A 16,811-nucleotide genomic window follows, 5' to 3' on the forward strand; every position below is an offset into this window, starting at 1 on the left:
TGCTTGCTACAGTACTCACTACCAACACTCATGGAGGCTGGACCAGGTCTGACGCCACGGTGATGATGACTGGACTGTAACTGTCAGGTCTAGACAGCTGTGAGCACAAAACAGCCCCCAGCAGGAGCTGAGGACCCTGTCTTGAACCCACTGTTGATAAAATGGTTGTTTAGTGTAGGTGGATGGGAAGGAGGGAAGACAATTCTGAGATCTAGTCAGTAATACCCTCTCCACGGAAATCACTTTATTAATGCAGAAATAAAGTAGCTGTGTGTTGTGATTTTAAAAATTCATGTAAATATAAAAATGTTACAATTATGAGACATTGAGGAATGTAGTATAACATTTAAAGTTATTTATAAAATGAAATACTGAGCCTTCAAATATATCTCATAAAAACTTAGTTTATTTGAAGCATTTCTCACTAGTTAGGCCACAGAACACTTACAATGAATCAACAGCCATCCAGAGAGAGGAAAGTCCTCTCAGGTAAGGTTTCACTTTCGTAAAAAGCCAAACACTTGATTTCAGGAAGGACAGTAACCGTATACAGAGGCGGCAGCAAAGTCCAAGCATGGAGGTCAGCCGCCGTATCTTTTCTTGAGTTCTTCAATAGAATCCTCCTTCAGTTCTGATTTTTCTAAGTGATTGAATAATACATTTGTGACTAAAAAAGAAAAAAAAAAGATTGTATGTCACTCATTTTAAAATACTATGCAAAACATAAATTCAAGAGATTAATCTGACCTGTCAAATAAAATATTTACCATCTTTTACCAGGAGTTACCATTTCTCATAAATCCTTTCTTTTTAAGATTTATTTAATGTATGTGAGTATACACTGTAGCTGTCTTCAGACACATACCAGAAGAGGGCACCAGATCCCATTACAGATGGTTGTGAGTCACCATGTGGTTGCTGGGAGTTGAACTCAGGACTTCTAGAAGAGCAGTCAGTGCTCTTAACTACTGAGCCATCTCTCCAGGCCTCTCATAAATTGTTTGTGGACTTAAGGATGTTTATTTGTTTGTTTGCTTGTTGAGACAGGGTTTCTCTGTGTTTCCCTGACTATCTTAGAACTTGCTCTGTAGACCAGGCTGGCCTTGAACCCAGACCTGCCTGCCTCTGCTTGTGCAGTGCTGGGATTAAAGGTGAGTGCCACCATGTCTGTATATCTAAGAGTGATCTAAGAAGTTTCGTTTTTCCGGACTGTCTTGCTGCCAGCGTAACTTTCTCCTCCGCCCTCAGTGGCACCAGTCTAAGCAGCCGCACTCAGCACCGGGGCAGCACTGTCAGTGGCAGGAAGACAGATCACCACAGCCAGTGCCGAGTGCTCAGTTAATGCTCCCCATGCTCCCCCGGCTCACTCAGCAGATGGGAGACCCGAGCAAGACCCTGCTGCCAGGTGATGAGAAGAATCAGCTCCCTTCTCCACCCCAGAGGTATCCTCAGACAGCCCACACACACACACTCACTCAACACATACTCTTACACTAGCATGAGAAGATTTAAAGATTCTTTTTAAAAGATAAAACAGAAGCTTTAGGGTTAAATTCTTTTCTTTTTTTTTTTTTTTTTTTTTGAGATTCATTTTATGTGCATGAACGTTTTACCTGCATATATATACATACACACACATACCATGTGTGTGTGCCTGGTACCCAGTCAGAAGAGGGCATCATAGTCTATGGACTGGAGTTACAGATAGCTATGAGCCACCGTGTGGGTGCTGGGAATTGAACCCAGGTCCTCAAGAGCAACAAGTGCCCTTAACCACTGAGCCATCTCTCCAGCCCTAACTACATTTTAATCCCTAATCCTTGTTTCCTTCCTGATGTAAGTAAGGGTATCTTTCTCTTGTTGCTGTTTATTCTATGTTTAAAAAGGGTCTTCCCTGTAATAGTCTAGGCTGGCCTTGAACTCAAAATGCTGTCTCAGGCCCCAGAGGGAAGAGACCACAGTACATGTACCACCATATCCAGCAGAGAGCATCTAGTAAGCGTACTGACTGAGAACCTTCTGTGTCACGGCTACAACAAGGACCTGAGAGGAGCTCAGGGTGCTTGGTGTAAGAGCACCTAAGAAAGGCATGCTGAAGTTTTGCTAATTTTTCAAGACAGGGTTTGTGTAGCCCTGGTTGTTCTGGAACTTGCTCTGTAGACCAGGCTGGCCTTGAATTCAGAGAGATCTGCCTCTGTCTCCCAGTGCTGGAATTAAAAGCCTGTGCTATCATGCCCAGCTTTTGCTAATTTTTAAAAGTAAAGAAATTGGCATTTTTAGCTATGCATGGTGGCACATGCCTGACATGTCAGCACTTGGCACTCAGGAGGACTGCTGTAAGTTGGTAAGTTCTAGGCCAGCCAGAGCTACATAGTAAGACCATGTCTCAAAAAATAAAAACAAGGCCTGGAGAGATGCTCAGAGGTTAAAGTACTGGCTGCTCTTGCAGAGGAAACAGATTTACTTCCTAATGCCTAAAAGGAGGCTCACGACTGATCACACTCTAGCTGTAGCCCAGGCACACACAGTGCACACACACAGGCTCACGACTGATCACACTCTAGCTGTAGCCCAGGCACACACACAGGCTCATGACTGATCACACTCTAGCTGTAGCCCAGGCACACACACAGGCTCATGACTGATCACACTCTAGCTGTAGCCCAGGCACACACACAGTGCACACACATAGGCTCACGACTGATCACACTCTAGCTGTAGCCCAGGCACACACACGGTGCACACACACAGGCTCACGACTGATCACACTCTAGCTGTAGCCCAGGCACACACACAGGCTCATGACTGATCACACTCTAGCTGTAGCCCAGGCACACACACAGTGCACACACATAGGCTCACGACTGATCACACTCTAGCTGTAGCCCAGGCACACACACGGTGCACACACACAGGCTCACGACTGATCACACTCTAGCTGTAGCCCAGGCACACACACAGTGCACACACACACAGGCTCACAACTGATCACACTCTAGCTGTAGCCCCCTAGTACCAGGCATACACGGTGCACACACGTATAAAATAAAAAAATTAAAGAAATCTTGCAAAATAATAATTGGCATACTTATAACTGAATGAGTTATCTTTTACCTAAAAACAGAAATAAATCTCTGTGGTGGTTTGTATATGCTTGGCCCAGGGAGTGGCACTATTAGGAGGTGTGGCCTTGTTAGAGGCAGTGTGTCACTGTGGGGGTGGGCAATAAGACCCTCCTCCTAACCACGTGGGGTCAGTCTTCTGAGTGCTTTCGGATTGAGATGCAGAACTCTCAGCTCCTTCTCCTGCACCATGCCTGACTGGACACTGCCATGCTTCCTGCCTTGATGATAATGGACTGAACCTCTGAACCTGTGAGCCAGCCCCAATTAAATATTTTCTTTTATAAGAGTTGCCTTGGTCATGGAGTCTCTTCACACAAGTGAGATCCTAACTAAGACAACCCCAAACTCTGAATAACTGAAGTTTTCATAGAGTTTGATTTTTATGGCAGCCTGTAGTATAAGTAAGGGAAGATTTCAGGGTCATCATCTGCACTCTTGACCCCAGCCCTAGAATCCAGGAGCACTGCACTGGGAATGTTCTCAGTGCTACTGCTGTGATCAGGCAGAGCCTCCAGCACATGCTAATCCCTGGAAGCTCCTGCTCCCCATCCCTGTCTAACCAATTTCTGCTCTTTAGAATTCAGCTGAAAGAGACTCAAGGACCACCTCTCAGAAGGGATCACACACACCGTGTACCCAGCTCTGTGGCAGGCCCCTTTGCTTGCTCCACAATGGCAGAATCTAACCTTTGTACCACTGACCACCGTCCAAGAAGAACCAACAGCACAGTGGCTTCCTCCCTGTGGCCTCTCCTTATCTCCTGGGCCGTGGCTGCCTACTGTGTGGCCTCTCCTTATCTCCCGGGCCGTGGCTTCCTCCCTGTGGCCTCTCCTTATCTCCCGGGCCGTGGCTGCCTCCTGTGTTGGAGGATAAAGACAGTGCCTACACTTAAACACTGCCAAGAACTATAACACATTCTAACTGCATGGACTCCAGCTGCACAGACTGTTTCACTGAGTTGGACGTACTTCGTGTTTGACTGTCTGTATCCTGTGCAGGGTAAAACAGACATCGGTGCAGGAGGCTGAGGAGCTGGGAAAGCCTGCCTTCTCAGAACTTACGCTTTCGCTCAGGTCCTGACATAAACATCACCGCCATGTCAAACCTTCTCAGTTGAGAAAGTCTTTCTAAGACTTCAAAGATGAGAGTTGGTTTTTCCCTCCTGAAACAGTCCAAATATAAACACAAGTGATCAGGTAAAGGCAGTGGTTTTTTTTCTAGTAACAACAAAGTCTTCGTTTCCCCAAGGTAAGACTGTGTTATAACAGCATAAGAAGACATCACAGTGCCTCTATCCCGCTGCTCTCTAGGAAGTCCTTCTCCATTCACACTTCCCTCCATCAGTGTTTCTATAGCAGTAAATCTTACCAGGAAGCTGACGTTGCCACATACAAAACATTAAGATTAAAGAATTAATTTTCTAAATCGTTGGACATATTATAATGTGAGAATACAACTAAAAAATTTATAATGTGAGAATACAACTTACTCAATGTAAAAGTCATGTAAAACTTTAATGATTTGATTGAATACATCTGGATCTAGGTTTTTCTGAAACAACTTCGGATACAAAGATGGTTCAATTTTCTTGGGAAAAAAAAGAGAAAATTGAATTTGACAACATTCATATTACACATGTTATATAATAACTGCTCATATACAAATATTATGAATAATTAACAAACACTAATATTTAATGAGATAGTGAGGTTTTACTTAGACCCAACTCTGAAAGAAGGATGGGAGTGAGAGGGACCTAAGTCCGTCATGGCTCCTAACTGGACTAACGCCTAGAGATGGAGTACCTCCAGCTCATGCAGGAGAGCCGGGTTCAGTTCCCAGCACCCCACGGCAGCAAACCCACGTCTCCAGCTCAGGGGTCCAACATGTTCATACACACATATATACACAATTAAAAATAACAAATAATTATAATAGTTAGAAAACTCCACAAACAGAAGAGAGAGGGGTCCTCATGAGAGAGCTCCCAAACTATAACCACAAATAGAGATAAAAGCAGACTTGCTTGAGACATTACTTAAATTACAAAATTACAAAAGTGTAAGGTAATGTTACTACACTTGAAGAAGACTATACTAATCTATGATTTGCTAAATTCACATGACCTAGCTTATTTTCTTGAGGCAAATAAAAGTTCACTTCCAGGACCTAAATGCCCAGACACTGCTAGCACTGCCTGGCACACAGAAGATCTAAGGATTTCAGTTTCCTTCCCCAGCGGAAGATTAAATAATAAAGCTAAAGCTTAGGTAGAGAATATGAAATTAGACTTTAAGTCATTTTAGGCCCTGGAATTTCATACACAGCTCGCTTCCAAAAAAGAAAATCAGGTTTTCTGAGTAGTCTGTCCAGGATGATGCACACCCAGCAGGGAGAGGCATTTTCTGTTGTGTTACACAAACAGCAAGTGTGGTTCTGCTGCAGCAGCCAGAAGCTACTCTCTGACCTACGTCCGGGAGCACTGTTGGCTCCCCCTCCCCCTCTCCGCCTCCCCCACCCCCCAGCTCACCTTTACATACTGATAGAGCATCTCTGGGGAACTTCTCAGCTGTCTGAAGTCAGCCTCGAGCTGGAAGGAGTTGGCAGGAACTGGAGGCAGAACTGCAGTGGCCAACTGATCCGGCGGCGGCTGCTCTGCCCTCACAGAGGCCTTCTCACTCACAGGCTGACGCACGGCCTGCTTCACGTCCACCTGTGCTCTGGAGGATTTCAGAGCATTAGCCAACCAGCGACAGAACGAGCAGCCAAAACCAATAAAGGAGAGAACAACAGGAGTTCTGACATCAGACCTTGTTAATACTGTGCTTGCTATCTGCGTTCTGACAGTGCCCAGTTCTTTCAAGGGGTGTGTGTGTGTGCTGTGTGTGTGTGTGTGTGTGTGTGTGTGTGTGTGCAGTGTGTGTGTCTGCAATATGTGTGTGTGTAGTGTGTGTGCAGAGTGTATGTGTGCAGTGTATAGTGTGTATGTGTGTGCAGTGTGTGTGTGTGTGCAGTGTATGTGTGTGCAGTATGTGTGTGCAGGGTATAGTGTGTATGTGTGTGCAGTGTGTGTACAGTATATGTGTGTGTAGTGTGTGTGTGCAGAGTGTATGCAGTGTGCAGTGTATTGTGTGCAGTATGTGTGTGTGCAGTGTATAGTGTGTATGTGTGTGCAGTGTGTGTGCAGTGTGTGTACAGTATATGTGTGTGTAGTGTGTGTGTGTGTGTGCAGAGTGTATGCAGTGTGCAGTGTATATTCAGTGTGTGTGCAGTGTGTATGCAGTGTGTGTGCAGTGTGTATGTGTGTGCAGTGTGTGTGCAGAGTGTATGTGTGCAGTGTATATGTGTGTATGCAGTGTGTATGTGTGTGCAGTGTGTGTACAGTGTGTGTGTGTGCAGTGTGTATGCAGTGTGTGTGCAGTGTATGTGTGTGCAGTATGTGTGTAGTGTGTGTGCAGAGTGTATGTGTGCAGTGTATATATGTGTGTGTGCAGTGTGTATGTGTGTGCAGTGTGTGTGTGCAGTGTGTATGTATGTGTGCAGTGTGTATGCAGTGTGTGTGCAGTTTGTATGTGTGTGTGTGCAATGTGTGTGTTGTTTGTGTGCAGTGTATATGTGTGTGCAATGTGTATGTATGTGTGCAGTGTGTATGTGTGTGTGTGCAATGTGTGTGTTGTTTGTGTGCGGTATATATGTGTGTGCAATGTGTGTGCTGTGTGTGTACGGTATGTATGTGTGTGTGCAATGTATATGTGTGTGTGCTGTGTGTGCTGTGTGTGCAGTATGTGTGTGCGCATGCACATGCATCTGGCTATGCAATGGCTGCAGTCCTGCTGGGGACGAGCTGGCCCACTCTCTGAGAGGATCATCTCTAGTGTAACTTAGCCTTTCAGAAATCTGAGTTATTACAGCTTCACGATACTTCAAGAAGGAAGAAATACTTCAGTTTTTTTCAGAATTTCTGAATAATCTATACAATACCTTAAATAAACTTCTACTATAGTTCAGTGTTTAAAATACAAACTTTTTGTGTTCACTGAGTGGAAATATAAGACTAACCATAACCCCCCCCCCCCCCACAGTGGGTCTGCACCTTCTCAACAATCATCAGTAAAGACACTGTGTGGACTATGTTATTATTGTTGTTGTTAATACCAATAATTAATAACAATTCTGAGTAACAAGACAACTGGAAATGTTTCACTGAAGGCTCTCCACAGACACATCATTACACCCACTCCCACCACAGCCCCGTCCCTGCATCCCTGGCTAAGGCCCCTCCTTCCTGAAACATCTCTCTTCTTTGTTCTTGGCTCTCAATTCTAAACTATATTTGAAGAGTGTTCAGCAGCCTTCAGCATTGATGGATACAATAATGGTAACATTTAAATTCTTCATTTTTTATGACACTTCCTTCTATAAATTTTCTTTCTCTCAACAGTGAAACAGAGATAAACTGAAGTTCTAGAAAGAAACTGAGCAAACTCAATCTGATCGAGAATCAGACACTGTGTCATCTCTAAACCACCTGTCGACTCCCTCTGGTAAAGAAATAAGGATGTTCTTAAGCACAGTCTCCCAGTGCAGATGGAAAGGCTCACTAGACTAAGTCAGTCAGTCAGTCAGTCAGTTGATCACACACGGATCAAGCCAGACCTCTTCTCAGTATTGCCAATGCCTGTGTAGTTACCGTCATCGTCATTAACGTCGTTGTTAGAGGATAGGAACAGGACTACTTACGGCGGGGCTGAAGTCTCACTGATCGCTTCTATCTTCAACACTTTGGCTCTTGGAGTATCCCCTGCAGGCAAAGAGACGCCCTGGCTTGAATTCTTCTTGCTTCCAGTGCCCACAGCTGCCATCGCTCGATCCATCTCGGGGACAGTGGCAGAACTATCTGCTGCATCAACAGTCTCTATCAAATTGCCAGTTTCTTCAATAAACACCTTCCTGAGTGCTTTCTAAAACAATTAAAATTGATTTTTTAAATCGACATATAAAAAGTTTTCCCATCTTAAGGTCACAAATTAAAAAAAAAAAAAAAAAAGACTGCTATGTTCTTACAGTTAATATCCCAGTTAAAAGTAAATTCAATTTGTCAGCAAGACAGACTTAGGAGCATACTATGCCTGAGAATACAAAGCTATGCCTACCCAAGCTCTCACAGGTGGGAATCGAGGGATGTGCACAGTAACAGTTACAAAGGTGAAAGGTCAACTGCCAAGAGCAGAAAGGGCAGAACAGACAGGCTGCCAGGCAGTCCACAGGGGAGGGAGGGGAAGGTACAGACAGTCAGAACAGAACCCCCCTGACAGGACCCTCCTGACAGACAGGATCCTCCTGACAACGAGCGGTTCTGTGGGCTGAGGTAAGTACAGCAAGGGAAGACAGGGGCCAGCACTGGATGAGAGAGTCCAACGTGAAACTCTAAGCACTATCCAGGTGTGCAACAGCTGGATAAAAACAATCCAGGCTTCAGACTTGCCAAATCACACTTACGAAGTTGACAGGGGCTATCCAGAGTAGTTTTCCAGTTTAATAAATAACATTCCCTATTATCAAGTAAGCGCCAAACAGGCGGTCTCTCTTGCTGCTGCTATACTGTGTCCTCCAGACTAGCTTCTGTCAGAGTGCTGGGATACACATGTGCATCACCAATCCTGCTCTACGGGGGTCCCAGGGACTAACCTGTCAGCAAGCCTGCACAGCTGGTGCAGTCTCCCTGCCCAATTGTCCATCTCTGTTTATATTACACTAATCTCCTATTATGTTTAGCTGTTGGGAGGGGTCATGTGGAGGTCAGAAGACAACTTACAAGTCAGTTCTTGCCTCCCACTGTGTAGATCCGAGACTGAACTCAGGGTGTCAGCTTAGTGACAAGCACCTTTACCCAGTAGGCCATCTCACTGGCCCCTACTTTAATTTTTAACTGTTTTTGTTTTTAATGTACTATGTCCATTGTATTGTGTGTCTCATGGGGAAGGCATTTCTGTCTGTCTTTCCTTTCTCTAAACATGCACTGCTTCTCTCCTGCTGTCCACACCTCCAACACTCTGCTCATTCTTCACCCCCTCTTTTCTGCTTCCCCATCTCCCTCACTCACTACTTAAATGCTGATACTCTTAACTCTAAGCAAAAATGTTATAAACTACATTTCCCAAAAACTAATACCCTAGGGGCCTTCCTAACCCAAAGCATGGTGATGACATGTCTTCTCTTGCTGTCAGCAGTTGGGGAAAACCTAAAATCCAAATGACACACAGACACGATAAAATAAACACCGGGAGCATGGCACTACACTCCCCCCTACCAGGAAGCTGACACCCTCTCAGAAGGAGAACAAAGATGACAGACGCCTGAAAGGCCAGAAAGAACCTGAGCTCTAACCTAGAAGGATCAAGGACCACAAAAGGGACACAAATGATCAAGGACGTCAGCTCAGGCACGGATGAAAAGTCAGCAAAGTGGATGAAGTAGTCAGTGACTTAAGGAGAGAGTCACCCAGGAAACTGACGCTAACAAGGAAGCAACAGAGACTGCAGAAACGGAAGGGCCAACAGAACAAAACCCGCCAGACAGCATCACCAATGGCAATATCAAACAGAACTCCAGAGGCAGCGGACAAGGTCGAGCCGATAACAAAATGTCAAACTGACTCAAAGATCAATATGCTAAACTGTGTAACTGAAACATAAGCTGCTCTAGAGAGCAGAACAGGTGATTCTCCCTGATACTGTCCATAGATTCTATGAGGGATTCACTGAAAGTGTTAAATAGTTACAGCAGGAATTTTCAATACGCTTTATGCTTCCTAATTCCAAGTCTGTTTCCAATTCCACTAACGGTGGATACTGAACGGTGAGGAAACGGAAGAGCTCTGCTCACCGGTAACACACGATGAGGGGGATTATCTACGGGCTTCACCACATTGTGTCTCTGTGTGGAGTCAAGAAAGACATCATCCCAGCGTCCTTTCTCAATTAATTCCTTGAAAACAAATTTGAAATAACTATCAAAATACTTGAGTTAATTATATTAACCAACAAACTTATGTGTTAGATAATCCGATGGCGCGTTGGTGAAGAGGTCGCTACCTTTTTGATTCTGGAAAGCTCGGTCGCTGCTTGCTTATTTCCAGGTTCCAGAAGTAAAACAGTCTCAAAGTCTAACGAGAATTTTAAAAGAAAATAACAAAATAGTAAAATTACTTTTATGACATTCAAAACATGACACCTTTAGTTAATAATCCCTTTATTTTATTTATTTACTTATTTTGGCTTTTTGCAACAGGTTCTTACATAGCCCTGACTGTCCCTGAACCAGCTATCTCTGTAGATAACCTGAACCCTAACCACCTTGTCTCTACCACCCAAGTGCTGGGGTTGAAAGCCCGCACCACCCAAAAGACATCTCCCATTTCTCAGTGAGGTTTACTTGGGACACTGAGAGGAGCAATAGTAAGAACACGTGTTTGTTAAGCTGTTCACATGGATTTTCTAGGACCTCTTACTGCACCCTTGATTTGCAGATGACACAGAGAGACTTAAGGAGCACCGCACACAACCACACTCACTTAATAAATGAGGGAGTAACTCCCCTAAGAGAACACCATACCCCAGAATATTGCTCAGTTTTTAAAAGGCAATGAAACCAGGTGTGGGCACACACCTGTAATCCTAGTACTTAGGAGACACTGGCAGGACTACTGTGAGTTCAAACCTAGCCTGGTCTACATAGCAAATGCTAGGCCAGCCAGGGCTAACACAGCAAGCCTCTCTCTCCTGCCACAGGCAGGCCTAACTGATCTGAGTTCCACCTCCAGGACCACATGGAAAGAGGAAAGAATTAACTCCCTGTAGGTTGGCCTCTGACTTCCACATGTGTGTCTGTGATATGCATGCATGGACATGGACATGTTCAATAAAATGTAAAAAAGAAACTGCAAAAACACTTTAGGAAGAAACTACAATGATGCCTCAGCACACAGAAAGCTTAAAAGCATGTTGAGTTAAATGGAGCAGACGCCGCAGCAACACGGCCATGAGCCTGCCAATCGGCAAAGCTAACATGACCAAACTTAGCCCAGTGTGGTAGCATATGCCCTAGAATGCCAGCACTCAGAGGGCAGAGGGGTTCAAGTCCAGCCTGGCTCAGGTTAATAGAAACAGCGGGTGCCAGGGCCAGCTAAGGGAAAAGGAAGACGAACAATCAGCATCTGACGCACAGTTTAGAATAAAGACAGACGGAGGGTTGCACAACACTGAAAACAAAAACATACACTTCAGATGGTAAAAATATCAAATCAGTGCTGTGCCATCTTACATAACTCGATAAAACAAACAGCAAAGGGCTGCAGCTACACCTGGCTCGGAAAGCAACATCAGGAAGCTGGGAGAAAACCCAGGCCTCTGTCACTGTGATAAACACCATGACCAAATGCAGCTCGGGGAAGCCAGGGCTCACTTCGGCTCACAGCTCACAGGTGACAACTGCCACCTGTGACTGAGAAAGTCAGGGCAAAAACCGGAGGCAGGCAGTGATGCAGGGGCCACAAGGGGTGCTTGCTACTCAGTGGTTTGCTCCTGGCTTGTGCAGCCGCTTGCACAGAGCACCCAGGACCTCCAGGCCAGAAGGGGGTGCTCTCATGTATCAATCTTGGCCTAGCACAAGAAAATGCCCACACAGCCTTGTCTACAGGCCAAATGGTTAGGGGCATTTTCTCAGTTGAGTTTCCTCTTCCCAAATGACTCTGGCTTATGTCAATTAGATAAAACTAGCCAGCACAGGTTCTTGTCTTGACTACCCCCCCCCCCCCAGTACAGATGTCAAAGGAAACAAAGAGAGAAAGGAAACAGCAAATGAGACCGAAGATGAATAAACAAGGGACAAAAGCAATGAGGGAAACACCGGAAGGCCCAGATCAGTTCTCTGGAGACTGAGAAAAGGAACCTACAGCACAAGGTCATAGGGAAGGAGGGAAAGCAAACAAACACATGTCAGGAATGAGAATGGCCAGTCAGTTCGCTGAAGCATATCATATCAGGAGACAAGACAGGTTGAGGACAGCATGGTCTATACACTAAGTTCCAGGGCTACGTAAAAGATCCTGTCCCAAAAACCAAAACAAAACAAAAAGAATAAGAAAGGAATCAGGGCAGCTCTCATGTTAATCTCAATGCCCAGCTGCTGATGCCCCCTCTTCTTGACTATTTCTTGTTTATTCTGTTCATCTACAATTCAAATTTCCCTTCCTTTCCCTTGCCAACTAACCTCAGTATGTTATAAATAATCAAGCACACTATGGAAGGTCCAGTTTTCAGACTCACCATCTCCAAAGTGCGCTTTGCAAAAATCAGGACCCTCGAACTGTGGGGAGCTATCGAAATCTCTGGTGGGGTGATCGTGTCAGTTCTTCTGTGGTCTCATCAGGTGAGTGTGTCAGTTATTCTATAGTCTGATAAGGTGAGCGTGTCAGATATTCCAGTCTTACCTTGCTTAGCCTCATTGATCTTTCCCAAAAATGTTCTTGCAGCTCCTCTTCTGGCAAACGCTTTTGAATAGGAACCATCTAGTAAGATAGCTTGTGTGCAGTCTCTTTCAGCTTCTTCATATCTATTGAACACGAAAAATTACTAACTGGACAACACGTAGTTTATAGAAATAGAATCCTGGGACTAGCAAGATGGTGCAGTGGGTAAAGGTGCTTGTTACCAAGCCTGACAGCCTGAGGACATTACTGGGACCCACATGGTGGATGGAAAGAACCAAGTTGTCACAAGCTGTCCTCTGACCTCCACCTCACATGCCATCATGCGCGCACGTGCACACACACACAAATAAAAAGTAAATGAATTAAATAATTAATGGGGAAAAAAACAAGACATAACACAAGCTAAGTTTTTGTTGTTTTGTTTGAGACTACAGTCTTACTATATGGGCCAGGATGGCTTAGAACTTGCTACCCTCTCTCCACAGCCTAGTAATTCCCAAAACTCTGTCTTTAAGGAGAAAGATCTTTCAAAATTTCTCATTCCCACTAAATCTTTGGGCCATCTGGAAAGGAAAGAAAGAGAACCAGACTAGGAAGTGAAGAGAGATGGCCTCAGCTGTAGATCAGACAAACTGGAACAACCTAGAACTTCAGAACCTCCTGCTAAGCATTGAGACCACTACACACAATTTCTCTGATTTCTTTACTTCATCTTCTAGCACATTGAAAACTGTGTCCTTGTCCAGGCTCCAAGCAACATAACCCTGTGTATAACGGCATCAGCCTTCCGTTTTAAACTCTGTGTGTGACGGCAGCAGCCTTCCGTTTTAAGATGCTTGCACAGATCCTGCATTTTCAAGGATGCCAATCCTTTAAAGCACACAGAGGGACTTTGGTCTTCTCTGTCACCTCTTCATATAAGCCGCAGACTTTTTACTCCCACCCTTGTCTTTGATTCTGAACATCCATGTCAGGACATGGGCCTCTAACTCAGTGGTCTCTGCAACTTTAACACAGGTCCTCATATTGTGATGACTCCCAAACATAAAATCATTTCATTGCTACTTCTTAACTGTAGCTCTGCTGCTGTGAACTGTAACATAAGCATCCGATACATGACCTTTGCAGGGCTGAGACCCACAGGTTGAGAACCACTGCTCTAACTCATTCTCTGTCAGCTCACGGCTCAGGCTGCAGGATCTGCCTGATCTGCCTGATCAGGGCTTTCCTCATTTGAGCTGCTCAGTTAGCATCCCGTAGGTCCTCACAACTGCTCCGTCTGTGTCTTCCCGCTGTGCTCGCACAGCCTGTCCTCAGCATCACCAGCGTTTGTTACTTGTGATTGTCTCCTTTTATGACTCTCCCTCTTTTCAGAAACCTCCTGTTCATTAAAGCAACTGTACATTTTCTAGCTGTACATTTAACATCCTTCATGGTGCCGACCATGACCATGACACATGACACGGTAACAGGAAGTTTTTGAAAAGAGGGAGAGACATAAAAGGAGACAATGATAAATAACATACACTATGATAATGCTGAGGGCACATGACATGGTGAACATAAACCAGAAACCCACACTGTATTTAGGAAGACAAAAGGAAAAAACAACTGTAGCAATTGGTCTGAAGATCTAAAATCTCTAACAAGATAGATAGAACTTTTGTCAACAGACTCATTATTCATTTAAAAACATTAAATATCAAGTATGTATTGTACATGTAAGCTGGATTTAGAAAAATTCAACTTATAAAATTTTTAAGACAGTAGGAATAGAAAACATTGTTCAGTCAATGGTGAAGTCTCTGCCTTTAGCCCTGGAACCTCCTCTTCTGACCTCTGTCACGTCTGCTGGCTCCAGATATCTTTCAATGCCAAGGGTCTGTCCCAACCCCAGGCAGCAGTATGTGACTCCCTTGCTGAGACAAATCACAGCTGGCTGCTAGCTAGAGCCTACCTTTTAGAGGGGCCAACTCTGACCCAGGATTCCTGTATCGAATACTACTGATTAGTATTTTTGTTTGTTTTTGTTGTTGTTTGGTTTGGTTTTTTCGAGACAAAGTTTCTCTGTGTAGCCCTGGCTGTCCTGGAACTCACTCTGTAGACCAGGCTGTCCTCGAACTCAAGAGACCAGTCTGCCTCTGCTGCCCAAGTGCTGAGACTAAAGGTGCACACATCATCACAGCCAACATACTACTGAGTTCTTTTTATGTTTTACCACAGTCTCGCACCTCATGAAGAGGACCCAGGTTTGTTCTGGATCCACTCTCTTCAAGTACTAAAACCCTGCCTCAAAAGTCTGGCCACTTCTTTATTAGCTCAGCACCTCATCACCTTCTAATGCTAACCACTTACCAAACCCCGTCCCACAATTTCCCTGCTCCCAGACCCTTTTGAACTCACTAACTCGGGGTTGCCTTGCTCATCTCCCTGAAACCAACCAGGAATACAATGTTTCTTATATACAGTAACTAGAAATACAATGTTTCTTATATCCAGTAGCTAGGAATACAATGTTTCTTATATACAGTAGCTACACTAACAACTTGAATGTCTTTTTCTTTCTCTTTCTGGGTCTGGTAAATGTTCCCACGTGTTCCTGTGAGTGAGCAGGAAGTGTCTTTGATCACTCTCCACCTTTATGAGAAAGGGTCTTTTGCTCAACACAGAGCTTACTGACTGACTAGACTACTGGCCTAGGAAGCCTGAGATCCTCCTTCCAGGCTGTAATTACAGAGTCCGATACCATGCCCAGCTTTTATGTGGGTTGTAGGGATGCAAAGTTAGGCTCCCACGCTGGGCATGAACTAGTTCCCTCCTAACCCACGTTCTCCCCTGTCCATTGCATCCACCTAACTTGCAGTCATGGAACTCAAGCCACAAGATTGCTGCCTCAACAAAAAGCTGACCTTGCACTTTCTGCTCTACATTAGCCTCTAACATGTAAAACGCCCCTCCAAGTACAGGAGAAGACTGTGATACTGTGTGACCCTAAAGCATAGACCAGAAAACTAAACACAAAATACAAATAAGAGCAGTATATCCTGCTACTTCTCTACATGTGGCCACCACAACAATAAGACGACTCAGCAAGTGAGGTCCTTGCCCATAAACAGCATAAACTGAGTTTGATCTCCAAACCAATGTGGGAGAAAGAAAGAAAAATTTCTGCAACCTGTCCTCTAACTTTCACACATACCACCCACACACATAAATGTAATCACTTTTTAATAACATACAATATACTTACACTGTACAATTCTATTAAGAATGTAAAGATAATAACACTCACATGATACATACTGTACCACATGTATACACATTCCTTCTCTCTGCATTTCACTCTGTCATTAACTGTAATGAAATTACATTGCAGTTTCCTTAAGAATAAATCCCCTGCTGGGGCTTGGCTCAGCACTGAAGCACTTCTCTAGCACATGAGAGGTCCTGAACTCTAACCTAGCACCGCTGCAAAAGAGAAGAAACTAGAAGAAGGGGAAAGATTGAAATAAGGAAGATAGATGACAAAAATACTAAATCAACTACAGTTAACTTTGTTAATTATTCAAAGTTGCAATCTACAATAAGTTTTCATCCTGAAAGCAAAATGTAGGCAGAACTTACTTCTGAATCTTGAGATAGGCCATTGCTCTGTTAGCTGGGAGTAGGGCGTTGGTGTTGTCCGCTGCTATTCCTCGGGTGTAGCATTCAATTGCTTGTTCATATTTCCCCTCTTTGAAAAACCCATTGCCCTGTTATTTTGGAAAGAGGTATGAAAGTCAAAACATGCTGCCATTCCCTCACTTCAGATCTTAGAGAAACCACTGATACTGACTCAGTGGTTAGACTATACTCTCATGGCTAATGGAGCTGAGAGATGGGACAGCCAGTACGTGAAGAGCTGCCTGAGCAAGCATGAGGACCTGGATTCTGACTTCCAGAACCAGGGAGTAGCAGCCAGAAGCTCAGGCTTGCCTACCCAGCAGGTCTAGCCAAGTAACCTCCAAGTTCAGAAGAAATCATGTCTCAAAAGTAGTAATATGACACAGTAACAGAAAGAGGATCTCTGGCCTTCACACAATTATATCCAGCTTCACGTACATGTACATACACACATACCACACATATACAAGCACACACACTTAAAAATACAAAAATAAATAAAATCTAGTTTATGAGACACCTAGAATACATTA

At 44.3% G+C, this 16,811-nt stretch overlaps 1 protein-coding gene across 5 annotated transcripts in view; it reads right to left on the reverse strand.

The window, feature by feature from the left end:
* Positions 1-386: 386 nt before the first annotated feature.
* Rpap3 (RNA polymerase II associated protein 3) overlaps positions 387-16,811 on the reverse strand; it is a 34,307-nt gene continuing 17,882 nt past the window's right edge. For all 5 annotated transcript variants that reach the window (XM_034517079.2, XM_034517075.2, XM_076911971.1 and 2 more), the window contains 9 exons: positions 16,240-16,367; positions 12,616-12,737; positions 10,220-10,290; positions 10,011-10,112; positions 7,866-8,086; positions 5,656-5,845; positions 4,615-4,712; positions 4,187-4,287; positions 387-667 (listed from right to left, as the gene is read on the reverse strand). In XM_034517079.2, the coding sequence (XP_034372970.1) occupies positions 582-667; positions 4,187-4,287; positions 4,615-4,712; positions 5,656-5,845; positions 7,866-8,086; positions 10,011-10,112; positions 10,220-10,290; positions 12,616-12,737; positions 16,240-16,367 (1,119 nt within the window). In that variant the 3' untranslated portion in view covers positions 387-581. The remainder of the gene's footprint in view (positions 668-4,186; positions 4,288-4,614; positions 4,713-5,655; positions 5,846-7,865; positions 8,087-10,010; positions 10,113-10,219; positions 10,291-12,615; positions 12,738-16,239; positions 16,368-16,811) is intronic.

Source organism: Arvicanthis niloticus, chromosome 13 (genome assembly GCF_011762505.2).
Source record: "Arvicanthis niloticus isolate mArvNil1 chromosome 13, mArvNil1.pat.X, whole genome shotgun sequence".
NCBI lineage: Eukaryota > Metazoa > Chordata > Mammalia > Rodentia > Muridae > Arvicanthis > Arvicanthis niloticus.